The sequence below is a fragment of the Folsomia candida genome, unplaced genomic scaffold (assembly GCF_002217175.1).
Source record: "Folsomia candida strain VU population unplaced genomic scaffold, ASM221717v1 Fcan01_Sc004, whole genome shotgun sequence".
In the NCBI taxonomy this organism is placed as follows: domain Eukaryota; kingdom Metazoa; phylum Arthropoda; class Collembola; order Entomobryomorpha; family Isotomidae; genus Folsomia; species Folsomia candida.
In genome coordinates, this window is record NW_019091196.1 from 12,038,779 (window position 1) to 12,055,937 (window position 17,159).

Consider the following 17,159-nt stretch of genomic DNA (forward strand, 5'->3'; position numbering starts at 1 on the left):
CGACTATGAATGACACGTACCATTAATAAATTGGAAACTGGTTTTATTGCATTTTACCAAATTCTGAAAGTCTGAACTTGACGAGAGAGAGAGAGACATAAAAATTGCAATCTAAAAATATCTACTTTTAAAGATCTCATTATTCTCAATATTCTCCTTCACCCATTAAAAATGGACAACATAAAATTAGAATGTTTCTCTTGTAAAATTTATGCCGACAACGCACGTAAAAAGATTTGTGGAGCAGGAACCTAGTTAATATCTTCGCAAACAATGAAGTTGATCATTAAACATGAAAAAAAATGTTCTCCATTTGTTGCTCTTCATCTCGACCTCCAATTAAGAGATAGATGTAGGAACAAATATTTATGAGATTTCATAGCACTATACGTGCATATGTATGCATACAAAGATTCGTATATGAGCTACTCCTCTTCCTTAGTCCTTACACAAATCAGCCCACTTTATTAGAAGAAGAACTATCCAAAATCTAAGATATTATGTATGTGACTGCAATTTTTAAATGCCTATAATTTTGCCAAGAGATCCTCCTCAATACATACGTTTCCTCCACATTTTTAGTAGTTCCAGCTATAAAATCAATGCAACAATGCAAAAATCAAACTGCAAACTTAATTGGATGAGACGTTATTTTTTTTGTTATTCGATCTGGATGATCTTCACATCCAATCGTTAATTATTACTGTCCTCAGTCTGTCAAATTATAATGTTTTACTCAATTATCTCAATATGCCTCGATTGTTTGGGCTCTTCCTCACTTAATTATTATAAAGTGTTCTTCCTTCAAAAAGTATTTCAGTGTTGTGATACAGATTACTAGATACTTTTTGCATGGCTTGATTGATGTATGTACCCATCACACAAACTTGTGTATATGTGTAACCTTTGGCTAATTATCGATAAATGGATGAGCGAAGCTCGCCCTTTCTACTCTAATTGACAACAAAGACGAAGATGAGTATAAGATTCACATGCAGCGTGTAAATGTCATCCGTCCTTGAATAATGGTTGAGATTATTGCCAAATTAATCTCCTTCAGGTTTGGGATAACAATTATAGGGGAGCAATCATAAGTGGAAAAAATGGGGGTTCATTTTTTTATAAATTTATAAAGATGACTATGTTAATTCTTAATTAAATTTGAGGATGCGACGATGCACCAGTTACATATGCAGCCAATAATAAATTAAAAATTTGAGATGGACAATGCCTCATTTTCCCATCATCTTTTGCATGTGGTAAATTACTTAATGATCTTGTCACTCTGTAGCGTTTGCATTGCATTAAACACCTACATTCGCATCTTGTGCATATTTAATGTCCTCATTTCATTATCAACCATGAACTAATATAATAATGCTGAACTTTGCTTGGGGCAGATGCTTGATATACTTTTACGCAAGTAAGTACTCGTTTATGTAAGGTAAACAATATACAATGAAGATCAGTGATAAAGATGCAACATAATATTTATTATTTATGACAAAATTAACATTTAATTATTAAAGTAAAACTAGTTAAATATTTAATAAACAATAACATTCCGTCTCATAAAGGTTGACGTGAGGATAACTGAGTAATCATCCACTTATGCATATAGTTAGCATAAATGGATAGATTTTTGGCATGCCATTTATTAAGAGGTCCATTTCCATAAACGGGTATTGATGAGAAAAGAAAAATGAGTCAAAAACAAAATTAAGAATGAATTGAAAGGTGGAAAACTGGTTGCTTATTCAACAATAGGATCGTTACCACACCTGCTTGACACCAAGCAAGCAACGTTCGAGTCAAAAACCAATCTCATTAAATTAACATTAGAATTAATTAGAAGTATCCATTCTGGTTGGGCTCACCTTAACCCGACAAATCACAAAATGCAAATTTACCTTAATTCTGCATACCCATCTGTCACACAATTGAAGAAATTGCATCGTTTTAAGACATGATTGCATCGCGTGGTGTCAGTGCGACTTGTCATCGCATGAAAAGAATAGATTATTGATAAGACGTATTATTGATTAGTAGTGAAGTGATATTTAGACATTCGTGTCTGAGTAAAGCCGGCCGCTGTAATGTGTACTTAATGTGACGCTTATTTTTTCACGTCACTTTTATGACAGTTTAACTACCTACATAAAGATAAACAAAAGTGCATGCAGTAATGAAAATGAAGAAGATGAGATGATGGACCACACCAAATTATATGAAAGAATTAAAGGAAAGCATTGCACGTATATCTCGATTTTATGGCGTTACTGTTTCATACAATTTATGTTAAGTAGCCAGATCGTTTTAGTAATAAGTGTGGATGAAGGGGATAGTGATTGCTCAATGGTAAGGTGATAGTTTATATAAGAATTTAGCAAAAATGTGAACCACAAAGTTGATGCTATAAATAATTTGGCATGCGTGCATACCACTCTGGTAACTTTAGTATCTTTAATATGGTGATCTTTATTAAGAGAGAGAGAGAAGAAGCAGCCAACATTGTGGATGCGAAGGGGTGATGTTTAAAGGTTATAGATGACAAGATACCCTTAAACTTCTAGATTTTGGAGAGAGAATGGCAAATGTATAAAAGCAGATGCCCCTGCCATCATTGCCATCAAAGACAATCTTCTGCTTCTCATCTTCACCAACAATTCATCACAAAGATATCAAGGTCTTCATCATGAAATTCGTGAGTGAATTCCTTACTGTTTTATGTATAATGTGATAAATCGGTTTAATATTTCGGTGCGAATAAAGTAATTTTGTGTCTTATCTAGTTGGTTTTCCTCGCCATCGTCGCTGTTGCCGTCGCTCAGCGTGGCAGGGCCCCAGCCGCCCAGAAGCCAGAAGATGTGACCATTGTTCGCTCAGAGTCCGAAAACAATGGTGATGGGACGTACAAGTTTCTTTGGGAAACCTCGGACGGTTCCAAGCATGAGGTTAGTTCGGTGTTTTAAGAAGAGTATGAAAATATTACGTATTTTTCACGAAAAAAAATTATGTGATTTAGGAATCTGGATACTTAAAGCCAAACCCAGACTCTCAAGCTGAATACAAAGATATCCAAGTGTCTCAAGGTAAATTTGCTCACAATTAAGTGACAATAAAGCGAAACTTATCTCAATGAATTTTTACAGGATCTTACCAATACTACGCTCCCGAAGGAGATCTTATCCAAGTCCAATATGTCGCTGACGAGAATGGCTTCCGTAAGATTTTGTTTATTATGACAATGTGAACGGGAAATTATTATTAAAATATGCTTTTTAGAACCGACCGGAGAACACCTCCCCACGTCCCCACCAATCCCTGCCGAGATCCAGAAGGTAAGACATGGATAAAATAAGTAAATAACGCAAATGGACTGGAAAATAATCAACCTAAATTAATTATTATTTAGGCCCTCGACATTATCTACTCGAACATCGGCTCTGCACCCCCCGCCGCCCCAGCCAAGCGACCAGCTGCCCGACCAGCTTCCCGACGACACTAATTTCGTATAAACCCCATCAAAACATTTCCATTTTATCATCAGAAATACAATTTCTACTCTTATTTCCATCATGTAGTGCTGTGATCTAGTTTTTTTGCCTTGTGTAATTAAATATCAACTATTTTTATAACCTTTCATATATGCACTTTCGTATAATAAAATTTCTGAAATGTTTTGAAATATTTGGAAATAATAATTCACCAGAGAAGTTATCATGACATGTTTTTTGAAAGAAGTCAAAAGCGACAAAGATGGCGATAATCTCGTTGGAGTAACTGACCTCAGTTGGAGGGGCAAATTTACACGAGAATGAGATTTTGGCTGTATTAGCCGTATGAAATGAGTGGTGAGGGTGAGTTTTCCTCTGAGAATTTGCTCTGAGGTCGTTGTCGTTATTGTCAGCGTGACAACGGAATCGGACAAAATTTGGTTCTTGGTATCATTTTTTTCCAAAAAGTTCATTCGGTCAGAGCAAGTTGGAGAAGACGACAATTTTTGTTCTCTCTCTGACAAATTTCCAATTTTTTGTGGGTGTGTGTTTGATACAGTTTTAAAACTTGATAACGGACGAGTGACGAGTAATCATGGATCAGAATTCAATTTGGGGAATTGGTAAGTTACCAGAACTAAAAGGTGTTTTTTTTCATTCTGTATCTCACAATATGCACACTTTTGCTACAGACTTGAGCAAAATGAATCTGTCCGAAATTATGGATTGTGATCAATTTTCGACCCGACTAAATCTCAATTTGGACAATACTCTGGATACTATGCAAGGTCAAGAAGAAGGAATGATGTCAAGTTTGGGAGGTGAAGATTTTGGATCTTCTCTGTGGTCAACGTTAAGCGTCTCTCCTCCTTCTCCGAAAAGGGGGACGACTTGGTCTGGGACAGGGATTCATCCAGGACTACAATCTCCGGTTAGAAACCGACGGAATTCAAATAATACGAGTTCATGCACCTACTCACCAGCAGGTCGGATGACATTGTGCACTCCTTCGCACAAACGATATGAGTAAGATCATTTCTATACGTGTAAAATATTTTCATGGGAGTCTACTTCAGTCTACGTCCAATGAATGACTTATTGATGTGATGTATTAATTGTAGGTACGAGTGTGTTTTCTGCAAGGGGAATAATCAACCCGACTACGTGTACAAAAATCATCCTATTCGCATTAATGAAACCGTGGTTTGCCCAGCTCTTCGAAACCATATTTGTGGAATTTGTGGCGCTACAGGCGACAGTGCTCACACAATCAAGTACTGTCCATTTAACAAGCAAGGATTTTATGCTGGAAATCGACAAGGTACAAAATCTTCTTTTTCTGGTGGGGCTAGTTACTGCATGATGAACGCGTCTGTATCTACTGAAGAAAACAACGGGATGCAACTTGGAAATTGGAAATGTGCTGCTGTTCCTACTTCTCCTACTATTTCTCCAAAGAAGTCGGCAGTTCGAAAACTGGTGTTTGATGATGAAACCGTCGTAACCAAATCGACTCCTGGATTTTTCAAGAATCTTAAGCAACTGCAGACAACGAAAACTGCAGAAGAAGCAGGGAACAACGATCAATGGTACTAAAATTTCTCTAAAAGACCCCTTCATTTGATTTTTCATAAGGTGTTAGGTTTCAATTGGTCAACTATTACGAGTTTATTTTTTTCACTTTGATCAGATTTGTAAATAATTTCGTATTTATTATTCATTATTTTTAAAAGTTATCACCACGTAATTGTGAATTGAGGTATTGCACGAACAATTCGCCAGGATTTCCTTGTACACTAGATGTTTTTGTAAGACTTGCAAATTGCCTTTTTAATTTTGTCAATTGGGTTAAAGTTACGGCTTGTTCGAGATTAATCGTGGCTTCAGCATGTGGAACGGAAATTGATTTAAAATCCTCTATTGATTGTTTCTGCTCTGAGAGGATCGCCTAATTGGGACAACAAACAAAATGTACAATAATTAGATTTTTTTGATACTTGATTTTTGCTTTGATTATCAACAATTTTTGTGGTTCCCATAAGTTATTATAATTTGTTAAGTAGGTTGATTGAATTGCAAATAGACTATGATGTTAGTGGTATAAATAATTGTGTCTATTCGTTGTAGATAAAATGTTTAGTAAATTTGTCTGATTGGATTAATGTGTATATTAATTTATGCATAGATAAATTTAATGTGTATTTATATACCTGCACAATATCTGACGTTACTTTTTCAAGGGAATGCAGAAAATTTGATTCTGAAACTGGTTTCTGAAAAATTAAATAATTAATCTTTAGTACTCAGTGCCTATATATAGATATAGATAAATTTATTTGCTGCATACATTCTGTGTTGCCTTATTCTGCTTTGGGGCTTTATTGTGAAAAAGCGACTCGTAAATTCCCAATAAATCCAACCCTTCATTCGGTAGTACAGAAAAGTACGGACTGTCCCAGCGATTTTGAGAATCAGGAGCTTCAAATCTTTGAATCAAATGATCAAACACTTCCCTAGAATTTAGAAAATGTAAAACAGCACTAACCTTGTCATCCTAAATTGCGAAAATAAAATAAATTTAGGTTTACTTTTTATACTGGACAGCTTCACTTCTAGAAATGTTCCATTCCCATGCTTGTTCTTTTGAAATGTCACATTGAACGGTGACTTGTCTCGTGGGAATGCCTTTAGATATGCAGAATATTTCGTATCGGTACCCTGTAATTTAATCAGGTTAAATTAATTAGGAAATCTTGATATTTAAATTTTTATATTTCCTTACCTTTAATATAGTTTAGAGCATCTACTATCACAACATTTTCTTTGGTTAACAATCTGAAATAAATGCAAACATATTTAGTACATTTTCTCTTGAACATCATAAGTCTTTAATATTTACGTACCTCAGAGCCTCTGATTTCACCTTTGCCCTTAGATCTTTCTCCTTTCTAGAATCTACAATAGAAATTCAAACATAATTAAACCAACATTTCAAAATTTCAAAACCAAATCATTAAACTACATTCATCAAACCCCAAACCGCTTTCCGCGAGACTTTTACTTTTTATTTTAGCACACTCACCGTCCAGAATAGAATTCTTTTCTCCCCGAAAATGTTCCTCTTCTCTCACGATTAAAACCTCTTTGCCTTTCTCTTCTCGCAAATACGTGGCCAACTTATCAGCCCAACCTGACTTTCCACTCGATGGATAACCACACATCACAATGAGTGGCATACTTTTGCTGTTCTTATACAATGTTTTCTAAGAAAGTTTGCAATTCATTACGTTTGTTTACATCTACTCGTGGTCTTGCTCGGTGCCACTCGAATTCTGGGCAGGTTTCAGCTTCTTGCCGGCACTCTTTGTCTTCAAAACCCTCCAATTCCATGAATTCGATCAACTCCACAACATTCAGTCGGCGGTTGTCTTCTTTGTTCCGGTCGTTTTCAGTTACGAATTTTAGAAAAAGTCATCCCAGTCGTTCTTCATCTTCTTCAGTGTTAACAAGGTTTCTCCTAATGACGAAACGTGAAGGGTCAAATTCTCCGGTAAAATCATCCCCCCTCAAGAAGAGCAAAATTGAAGAAGAAAGTTGTCAAGTTTCTTCCGAATTAAAAGAAAATATGGCACCAGTCGTCGTCGTCGATAACAAAGTCGAAATTTCTGAGGAGGCGGAAGTAAAGGTGGCGAAAAGTCCGGTGAAGAATGTAGTGGTGCCGGAAATAAAAGAAATTACGCCACGACTGTATTTCGCCAAGTTGTCGGATAAGGCGCACGTTCCGTCGAAAGGGTCGAAACTTGCTGCTGGATATGATCTGAAGAGGTGAGTATTTTGTATTATAAAATGCAGTTAATATGATTAAAGTTAATAGTGATAACCATTGTGTGTCTTTATTTTTTTGCAGTGCTTACAAATACACTGTACCTGCCCGTGGTTCCTGTATGGTCAAGACGGACATTCAAATTAAACTTCCGTCCGGATATTATGGTCGAGTCGCACCACGATCAGGCCTTGCTTTAAAGAACAAGCTTGATGTTGGAGGTAATGATCAAGTTGATAGGTTGATTAAAGGAATGTTAACAACTAAATTTATTTCTCAATAGCTGGAGTGATTGATGAAGACTACCGTGGAAATGTGGGAGTAATCTTGTTCAATTTTGGGGACGCCGATTTCGAAATTAATGAAGGTGATCGCGTCGCACAACTGATCTGTGAGAAGATCTGCTACCCTGAAATTGTAGAGTTGGAGGTAACAATTAAATACGTTTAAAATAACAACAAAATGCATTTTAAGAACGGCTTGTAATCCTTAAATTTTTATTGTAACAGAGTTTGGACGAGACTGAACGTGGCGAAGGCGGATTCGGATCTACTGGTGTCGCCGAACAAAAGTCATCCTAAGAAGTATTATTTCCTGCTGTATCTCACTCGATTATTTAAATAATTTATTCAATGAGGTGATACACAATTGAATGATTTCTGCTTGAAATACATAATTCAGATTTATTCATGAAAATGAGAAAGCCTCACAGAGACTTGTATTTTTGATAAATCATTATTCATTATCCATATACATACATATTATCGCCTTGTTTTCACAGACTTTCTTATACATTACAACCCCTTTTCTATATATAAAGTTATTTGCTTTTTGATTAGACACATTATGCAGTAATTTTAATTTACATTTTTTCTTTCTATTGCTTTGCTATTTCGTTTTCCCGTTGCATTTGCATATTCCTCTCAAGGCTATCATTTCGTACTACGCGAGATACACACATTAATTTATACGCTAATTGCTGTTGCATACATCATTATTATTGCAATTTGTCTTGATTTTTTTCGAATTTGTTGCGCTTTGAATACCAGTTCAACAGAATAATATAACGGCATCATGTTTTTTCTTAAATATAATAGCTTAATAGTATTTAGTAATATTCACCATTCATTTTTTTCATCATCATCATCAATTCACATATTTCACATCACCCAATTTAACACAAAAGGTCTTCATAATAGTTGTTTTTGGCATACATTTTCACAATAAAATACATGTGCATCTCTGCCTCACTTATATTCTTACATGGGACATATTACATTTTTGCATATGAGCCTGGAAAGAGTCCAGTGTATGGCGACGGTTCTTTAACCAAGTGTCTTATTTCCGCAAACTTCGGATTGTCCTTGTCTTGAAGAATTTTGAAGATCACAGTCTCGCTGGTAGTTACAAAACATCCGATTTGTCTCAGCCTCTGCAAAAGTATACATTATTTTAATTATTAACCAGTTGTCCCCAACCTAAAATCCATTCTGTGTATTAGATAATTGCATTATTTTATACATACATCCAAGGCAAGAAGTCTGTCCGCATTATTCCTCGAAGTACATGCATCCGCTGATAATACAATGAAAATAAAACTTGATTACAATTAAAGTTGATAAGAGAGACCCGGGTAAACCTTAATTTTACCAATTATATGAACTTTGAGATTCCTGGATAACAACTCGATTGCCGTCTGCTCGACGCAAATGTGGGTCTGGAAAGAGAAAGTCCACATTAGATTACATTATTATATTTATTATTTCCCCTCCTCTTTTTTAATGAACTAACTAAACTATTATTTTTTCATTTCGTCGCAAATTCGCTAGATTTCATGTTATAAAAAATAAGTTAACCATATTGTGCTGCTTCAGGGTTGTGGAAAGAGATACATACATACATACATAAGAACATGTGTACTGTAGATAAAAAGGGACGAAAAATTGCAAAACTTTCTCCATATTATGATACACATAGGCAGCATATGGTTTCACAATAAAATAACATTTTGCTAGTTATGCTAGACCAGCAATACTAGGAAATTAAATTGCCGACAGGACAAACTGGAAAGTTTTTTTTTCGAAATGTAGAGTCTCACATGACAAACCTAAAACCACTTTCACCATGCCCTTCACCATGTCGTTGATCCTTCTTGTCGGTTGGCCATGTAGTACATACAACTTGTTCTTTCCTTCAGACAATGCAGACATACATAAAGACTGCGGAATAAAACCGTCCAAATTTTGTGCACTTTTCATAAAGCCATAAAGGTCGGGATGAGTGAGGAATTGAGGGTGTAGAATAATAGGAAATATAATGTAATGCAATGTAGTAATAACATGAAATCAAGCAGTCCAGTGGGACACTGTTTAATGTTTAATCCGTATTCATGATTCTACTTTCGCCTCCCTTGCGGTCTTGTATTATGCTTCGCCTTCCTTTCTCTTCTCCCAGCAATTCAAATTCAACACAGCTACCGGAATTAGACACGAGGAAATAAGTATATAGAGATGGATTTTATATCCTTTTCTGCTGCTGCAGTGGTGATAAAATGAATGAATTTTGTTCCGTTTAGTTATTCAAGAATGTATGTATGTACGAATAGGAATATAGTGGGAACGCGGAGGAGGAGGAGGAAGTGGATTCGCGACCAAAGTGAAGAAATTCCGCAGTCAGCAGTAGTAATAGTAACACTATAAAGTAATACACATAGCTTTCGACAATGCCGCTGACTGAAGTACCGACTGCATAATCCTCGTCTGGCTGGTATGGCGGTGGTGGTGACTTTTGGAGAAAATAAACGGGATTACTACTTGTTAGTTCCGTAGTGGGGAAAGGTTCAACACTAAAACAGTCGCTTGTAATTTTTCTGGCGAAACATCCAAATTGTGTAGGCCAGCCAACAGGGAGGCATTTAGGGTGAGATACACAAAAAATATTTGCATACAATAAGCCCCTCTTAGTACGAAATAGATAGCTCTCGGTTGCTTATCAAAGACCCAAATCTAGAATTAGTTTAGTTTTGGGGCAGTTTACGAGAGAATGGGATGAGATTTTATTACGATTTGTATCGTGTCGTCGACTTTCTCCGGGTTTAAAGTGGATGCAATTTTGTGAAATTTTCAAACAAACACGATTTTCTCACGTCTATTAAGTAAGAACGGAATAATATAAAATACATATATTTGTATTGCATGTGCAGGCCAAACTTGAAAAGGCAGTAAAAAAATATTCGTGTTAGCAGAGCAAGCACATACATAAAAATGAGACGGTCTATAACTTTTACATATTTATATATGTATGTATGGACAATATTGACCCAAGTTCTGGGTCTTAAATTGTGGAACTGCGTTTCGATTTGCAGATAATGCACCCAAGGAATTATACAAAAAATCTGTCCTTCTACTCTTTATTTACTGTTCCCTTTCTTTTGCCTTCATGTTTTATGGATTTTGGCAACATGCGCACATATATCGTGTACGTTTTATGTATGTTATGCCTCGGTACGTCGCCTAGTTTTTTGTTTAATTTTTAGCATTATACAAATTTTCTATGCCGCTTTCACCACCATGTATTTGTTGTCCTTTACTACTGAATTTAAACCGAGACAGCAAAATGTCAACAACTGTAAGTTGAATGACAAATGGAAAGAGTTATTATGCATGCTCAACTAATGGAATTTTATGAGAGGAGCTGTCACAGTTTGAAAGATTAATTGTGCTCATTTTTTGTTGAACATTTTATAACAACGAACTATATAATTTCAAGTCGGTTGGTTGGATTTACGGTCGAGAATTTTGGGTTATTCTCCTCTTTGATGGTCGCCTTTGTCTTAATCGACTGAATTTTAGTAAATTCGCGAATTCTTTTGACGACTTTCTTTGAAATTAATCTATTACTATTTTAATGTATTTTAATGCTGTATCACAACTTGCATTATGAACAAGATATGTACATACAATTCGCCCACTAGTACAAATGAGAGGACAACTAATTTGTTGAATGTTGCACCACTTTTGGAACCTTTCATAAACTGATTGCAACCGTTCACTGAATTGCAGAATTTTTTTTACATCTCTCTACATTACATACTTGGAGGTACTGCTATTAAGTCATTCATACGTGTTCAAAGGGATAGTTTACCTACTACAATTGGCATTAAAGATCAAATAAGTGAACGTCATTCCAATACATATTTATCTCCTTTGAACCACATGCTAAATTAACTTGCAACTTTTGTATCGTATGTATTTTTACAATCTTATTTTTTGCTTACCTCTATCCCAAATAGGACGACAGATTCCAAAATTCCGTCACAGAGTGAATGAAGAAGCCGCTCCACATCTGGCACAAGCATGCTAAAAAATTATATGTAACTAATAAACAGTCCCTTACTCACAAGTTTCAGTTTCAGTCAAGATGAATGAAACATACCTGAACCGAGTCTTAGAAACGACGATAAGTGCTTTCGAAACTGTAACAAAGATTTCGGAAATTTAATTGGGACCTTCGAACCACAAATGCTGTCACTCATGAAAAATGAATAAATAAATTACTGTCGATGTCTGGAACAGTTTTTCCCAATCCGCGTGGATACTGCTCCGTCACGACTAACGGGATCGACATGACTTTTGAAACTTCCACCTGTCAACGAAAATTCAGTCAGTCATGTCAATTTTATTACAGATTCAAGGTGAAGTTTAGGTGCTGAATATGTAATCATTCCACAAAAATTAAGTGGTAACTGCATGTAAATACATGCATATTTATATATTTCCTTACTTTGAACCATCTCAAATGAATAAGAAATCATTTCATTTAATTATTCGCTTCAATCCAAAATCATATTGCTCACCAAATCAAACCCATATACAAATATTCTACACGCCTACTTTACAAGTGTGGCTCAACAATCTACATAATATAATTGGACTTGGGACTAGAGCACAATTCAATTCAATTCAGACCTTAAGAAGTATGGAGTGGAGCATGAAATTCTTAATTTATTTTTATTTCAAGCTGCAATTGTGTCCAGCACTCATGGGAATAAAGGTGGAAGAAGGGATATTACGCCCATTCTTTTATACCCAAAAGTACATAAAAGCAAAGTATACAGCCATAGGGCACACGACGAACAGCATTATGTATTCTTCTACGCCAAGAATAATGCCATGTAATGTAGCTCAACTTCCGGAACTCTGATTTTCCCTTTGTTTTCCCTCTCCATTGATACGTTTAAAGTATATCATCTTGAAATTACGAAGAGAAAGAGAGAAAACAAATAAAATAAAAGGCAGTTTCCTCGTTCTGCTCCAAATCTTCCGACAGCAGAAAGAAAGCTGAACAAGGACGACAATACTACACGAATGACTTTCTTAAGAAAAGAAAAAAACACATTTATTTGGAGATTCCATTTTCAATTTACTAGCCAACTTCTTTCTCTCTCTGGCTAATCTGACATTCAATGGACAGTGTTTTTGAGCTATAATACGGGGAAAAAATGATGGTCGATAATACGGTGGGAAAGAAAATCAGAAAATAAACAAGACACGCATGGCTCGAAAACAAAATTCATTTCACAGTTCGCAACATTTGCTGACTCATAAAAAGAAACAATTACGTTAATACTGCATCTTATTAGGGCACTCACTCACAAATTACACTTGGGCAAATTGCCCCCTGGATGAAAATTTAACTGATTGATAAATTTATTTCAACACAACGGCATAGATTTTCTCCTACACACTTTGGCTAAACGAAGTATAACTCAATTTGTGAATTTGATTTTCACCCGAGCAAGTAAATCTCTTTTGCTATCCGTCTTTCTTCTGGAGGAGGAGAAAGAAAGCGAGAATGATTTGAATTAAACCAAGAGAAAGCCATTTGTTAAATGACACAGTAAATAAGAATAATGAGTTCAAGCAGTGTTTCGTTTTGGATTTTGGACGTGCAAAACCTTTTTTGCTAGTCCAAAATTGCCCAGAACTGTCTAAAATACTTTTGGGTATCCAAAACGTCCAAATCGTCAAATATTATAAAATGGGGCAAAATGTTACAAGTTCTTGTTACAACTTTTTTACAACTTTTTACAACAACATTAACTTTTTTTTTTACAAATCTATGCAAAAATATGCAATTTTGGTGTTTAATTTTAATACCACGAAATTTGGAAAAGCATTTGTTGGCACATGTTTTCTTCTGAGAAATTAACAAATTTTTTAAACCATGCTGTGTTAAACCAGTTTTGAACAATGGTTAAAACCACGACGAAACACTGAGGATGAGTTCAAGGCCCGACGAAAAGTATGGAAAGAAAGCCAAATGTTGAGCAAACTTAATTCAAAAGGAAGTAAGGAAAACATAACAATAAAATAAATCACATCTTGTTTGCTCTCTCGACGAGAATCAAATTTTCTTTTTTTAGTCCTCCTCCTCCTTCACATCCCAAATCTGTCATAAATATATTTTTGGTAATTGGCTGCCTAATAATAATTGGGGAATTATACAGGTCATCAGAACATGTACACACATACTGCACTGCAATAAGTTACATCATGGTAATCGTAATGTCGAGTAAAAATAAACGGATAAGAACAAAGTTTTCGTTTTTGGTTTCCGATTACTTTCTCCAAGAAAAGTAAACATGCATAAATTGATCCATGAGTTGTGAGTTGTGCAACAAACTAATAATATATTTATAAAATGGTAAAAGTTTATTACATTGCAATCAATTTTCAAACGAGGAATTTTGTGACGGATTGGAAATACGATTTTATAACTGGGTTATGAATTTAAAGAAAGTTGTGCCACGTTGGATGGATGGATGGAAAGTAATGTTCTAATAACTTGTTGGCGTGCAATGCAGGAAGGAAATAAATCTAATCACAGTTGTTCGTTTGTTACCTAATAATAATTATTGGACTGACTTCTTCGAATAACAATTCACTTTATGATGGCAGTTCTGCCATATTTACCCGATGGCAAGTCACATATGTACAATTTTCCAGGGGAGAAAGTATGTAACACATGCATTTTATTGTCTCCCTACGTACGTAAACCTCGTTAATACCAACTATTGCTAAATTTTTAAAGCACCCGATTATAAAACTAGTTTAAAATGAAAGCACGCCAAAAGTGAAAGTTGAAATATAATATGTGCTACTTTATTCTAGACAGATGACAGTTTGCCCTCGCCCTGTTCTTTGCTACGTAATATATTTTTCAGTATATTACATACGTGCTTATATGATTGATTATTGCCCCGCAGTCACCCGAGTCACTTATTATTACAAAACTCTCTGAGTATACATAATCAAGCTGAAATACACACATTCAACAAGAACGTATTATGTACATACACAGTACCAAAAATGTTACCAGGTTTATTATCTTGCCCATCAAAACTCCACAGGTTGCTTAATTATCGTTCAAATTCAAAGTCAAAAATGTCAACTGTCGACGACCGAGCGACTCTGCGTCGCCAACAACGCCGTCGTCGTTGCATTTCGCCATTTACTCCCGTCGTCAACAGGACCGAGTTGAAAATATTAACATCGCACTGACAAAGCACTATATACTCTGGGACTGAATGCAAATGCGATAATTAACCCCATTATTATACCACATTATTATTATATCATGCCACGCTCGTTCATTTTCACTTGACATAATCCAACACACCCATAAAATGCCCGGCCAAGCACGCCACGCCACTGTGTGTACATCGAGCAAGTAAAGTAACATTTTACAGAGTGAGTGAAAGCAAGAGAGGACGAATGGAAATTAACTTTTCACTTCGGACTGGAATGAAACATGGAATGTGATATTATTTATCCATCCATTCATATGTACAAAGCAGACAAATGTTACGGGACCCTTAGAGACAGGTCCCGACTCCATTTGTATCCATTTCCACAAAACTACTAATGGACTTTAGTTTGTGGTGAAAGTCTGGAGGGACATTGACTAGGAAATGGCACAAGGAGAAAACTAAATTGCAGAGAAAATCCTCAAAACACAGAATATGTATCATCTGTCTGCATAGTGTCAATTAAAGGGAACAACAATTTCACCCAGTTTTACAATACTGAGTATTTAATAAAATAATTTTGGGACGAAATGGATGACATTTAAAATAAAAAAACTAACTATGCATATTTTTCAAACTTTTGATAGTCATTTAATAAAATATTAATTGGATCAGATATGTAGACCACGAGATGATAAGTAAACAAGGCACCCAGAGAAATGTCTACTGCGGCAGGAGGCGAGACAGAATAATTGTGGTGGTAACAGTGATCCCTTATCAATTCATTCCCTATCAAGTAATCAGCTAGGCCAGTTTCGGGCAGAAATTAAATAAATAATAGTTGCATGACATCCAATCGTAAATGAAATGAAATGAAAGTGAATTGAATTGAATTTACTCACGACGATGATTACACTGGATCACATTCGTCATTCTTTGTTGGAAAATCATGAGAATTAATAGCCTTATTATGTTACTAACTGGTTCTTCTGGTTATTATTTTTCAGACCAAACAACTGTGCAGTTTGTTATTGGATTAAACCGTGCGACTTGCTGTTTATACAATAAAAACACGCGTTATATAATAATTTCCAGACACAGACTATAGCTCAATAAATAACAGGAACTTGCATAAGAAAGGTGTACGTGATGAATTACAAATAAACTGTTAAATTCAACCTGTTTGGAGAATGGATTTGATACATATAGAATTAAATTATGTTAAAAACCGGACTGTTTAAAGCAGCATAAATCAGTGGGGTTCGTTGCGCAATACGGTTTCCTTTGTTGAAGGCGCGAATGCAGGTAATTGCATTACTTGTGCAAAATGTGTGCAAAATCCACATGTGCTCATTTTACGTAAGAAATTATGTAAATTTCCAGCATATGAGGTGGTAAAAGTTATTAGTTCATTTAAATAGTAAATACTTCTTTTACTACGACGTAGTACGAGTAATGGGTTTGTTTTGATTCTAAAAATTTGTTTTAAGACGTGAAAATTCTACAAAACCTAACCACCTAAACAAAACCTAAATACTTTTCGTTGGACTTTGTCAAATTTTGCAAGGTAAGTGCCAACTTTTGTTAATAAGTTAAAATTAAAAAAAAATTGTTACGTACCATTTTTTTGGCGACGGACACGATTTCATCAAAATGGATCATCGCTGGTCGAAATTTTTCTTGCATATCACACATAAAGAAAGCCGCTCGACTAGGGTTTAGCAGCCCTAGATCCTAATAATTAACAAAAATTTGTAAAAAAAAACAATAAAAAACGAGGTCCTAGACAGTAAACGTTTACCTTAAGTGGGGGCGAAGCCTTGTACATTTTCGTCTTTTGAAAATTAATCAGTGATACGGATTTGATCGAGACTATTACAAATCGACTATTTTAGTCAGGAAGGAAATTGGTATTGAGCTCAGAATTATGTGGAAGGTCTGTGGAAACCGGTGACAATTTGTTATCGGAAATAAGAGTCGGCCAACCAGCAGCAGAAGTAATAAAACCAACCACGTATGTCTCACTTCGGTTATGTGATTGAGTAAATTGAGTTATTGAACTTTTGTTGATAAATCAATAATCGAAGGCTCGTCGATAATGCAATCAATGCAAGGAGGAAATAGGGTAGAAATATTTATAGAATAAGCTTTGGGAGTTTTTCTGTCTGGTTTTAGACCACTGATTAAAGGAGTTTTCCTTAAGTAGGTTAGTTATGCATAAGTTCAGGGTCAAAGGTCAAGAGAATAAACTTTATGCAAGTTACGGTGGGGTAAATTGGTTATCGGTCTGTTTTTATTATATCGTTAAATA

General features: G+C 35.4%; 6 protein-coding genes across 6 annotated transcripts in view; 4 read left to right on the plus strand and 2 right to left on the minus strand.

Moving 5' to 3' along the window:
* The first annotated feature begins 2,560 nt into the window (after positions 1–2,560).
* Positions 2,561–3,645, plus strand: LOC110848760 (larval cuticle protein 65Ag1). The gene is made up of 6 exons (XM_022096065.2): positions 2,561–2,704; positions 2,793–2,954; positions 3,026–3,092; positions 3,153–3,224; positions 3,286–3,341; positions 3,416–3,645. Exons 1-6 carry the CDS (start codon positions 2,609–2,611, stop codon positions 3,506–3,508), a joined length of 546 nt encoding a protein of 181 aa, XP_021951757.2. The 5' UTR covers positions 2,561–2,608; the 3' UTR covers positions 3,509–3,645.
* Positions 3,646–3,792: 147 nt separating this feature from the next.
* On the plus strand, positions 3,793–5,131 carry LOC118435446. Its single transcript, XM_035851512.1, has 3 exons — positions 3,793–4,120; positions 4,190–4,523; positions 4,619–5,131. The coding sequence occupies exons 1-3, from the start codon at positions 4,093–4,095 to the stop codon at positions 5,091–5,093; spliced, it is 837 nt and encodes a 278-aa protein (XP_035707405.1). The 5' UTR covers positions 3,793–4,092; the 3' UTR covers positions 5,094–5,131.
* Positions 5,132–5,135: 4 nt separating this feature from the next.
* LOC110848065 (protein KTI12 homolog) lies at positions 5,136–6,764 on the minus strand. Its single transcript, XM_022095169.2, has 7 exons — positions 6,580–6,764; positions 6,401–6,452; positions 6,280–6,332; positions 6,086–6,215; positions 5,845–6,010; positions 5,708–5,770; positions 5,136–5,445 (listed from the first exon to the last, which is right to left on the minus strand). Exons 1-7 carry the CDS (start codon positions 6,731–6,733, stop codon positions 5,224–5,226), a joined length of 840 nt encoding a protein of 279 aa, XP_021950861.1. The 5' UTR covers positions 6,734–6,764; the 3' UTR covers positions 5,136–5,223.
* On the plus strand, positions 6,731–8,029 carry LOC110848067 (deoxyuridine 5'-triphosphate nucleotidohydrolase, mitochondrial). The gene is made up of 4 exons (XM_022095172.2): positions 6,731–7,322; positions 7,405–7,541; positions 7,604–7,749; positions 7,830–8,029. Exons 1-4 carry the CDS (start codon positions 6,754–6,756, stop codon positions 7,899–7,901), a joined length of 924 nt encoding a protein of 307 aa, XP_021950864.1. The 5' UTR covers positions 6,731–6,753; the 3' UTR covers positions 7,902–8,029.
* On the minus strand, positions 7,977–17,136 carry LOC110848066 (isochorismatase domain-containing protein 1-like). Its single transcript, XM_022095171.2, has 8 exons — positions 16,650–17,136; positions 16,469–16,582; positions 11,877–11,964; positions 11,755–11,794; positions 11,597–11,678; positions 8,971–9,037; positions 8,846–8,895; positions 7,977–8,752 (listed from the first exon to the last, which is right to left on the minus strand). Exons 1-8 carry the CDS (start codon positions 16,674–16,676, stop codon positions 8,594–8,596), a joined length of 627 nt encoding a protein of 208 aa, XP_021950863.1. The 5' UTR covers positions 16,677–17,136; the 3' UTR covers positions 7,977–8,593.
* Positions 16,166–17,159, plus strand: part of LOC110848064 (protein N-terminal glutamine amidohydrolase) — a 39,324-nt gene continuing 38,330 nt past the window's right edge. Inside the window, exon 1 of the mRNA XM_035851509.1 lies at positions 16,166–16,415. The gene's annotated coding sequence lies outside the window, so the exon portion shown is untranslated. The remainder of the gene's footprint in view (positions 16,416–17,159) is intronic.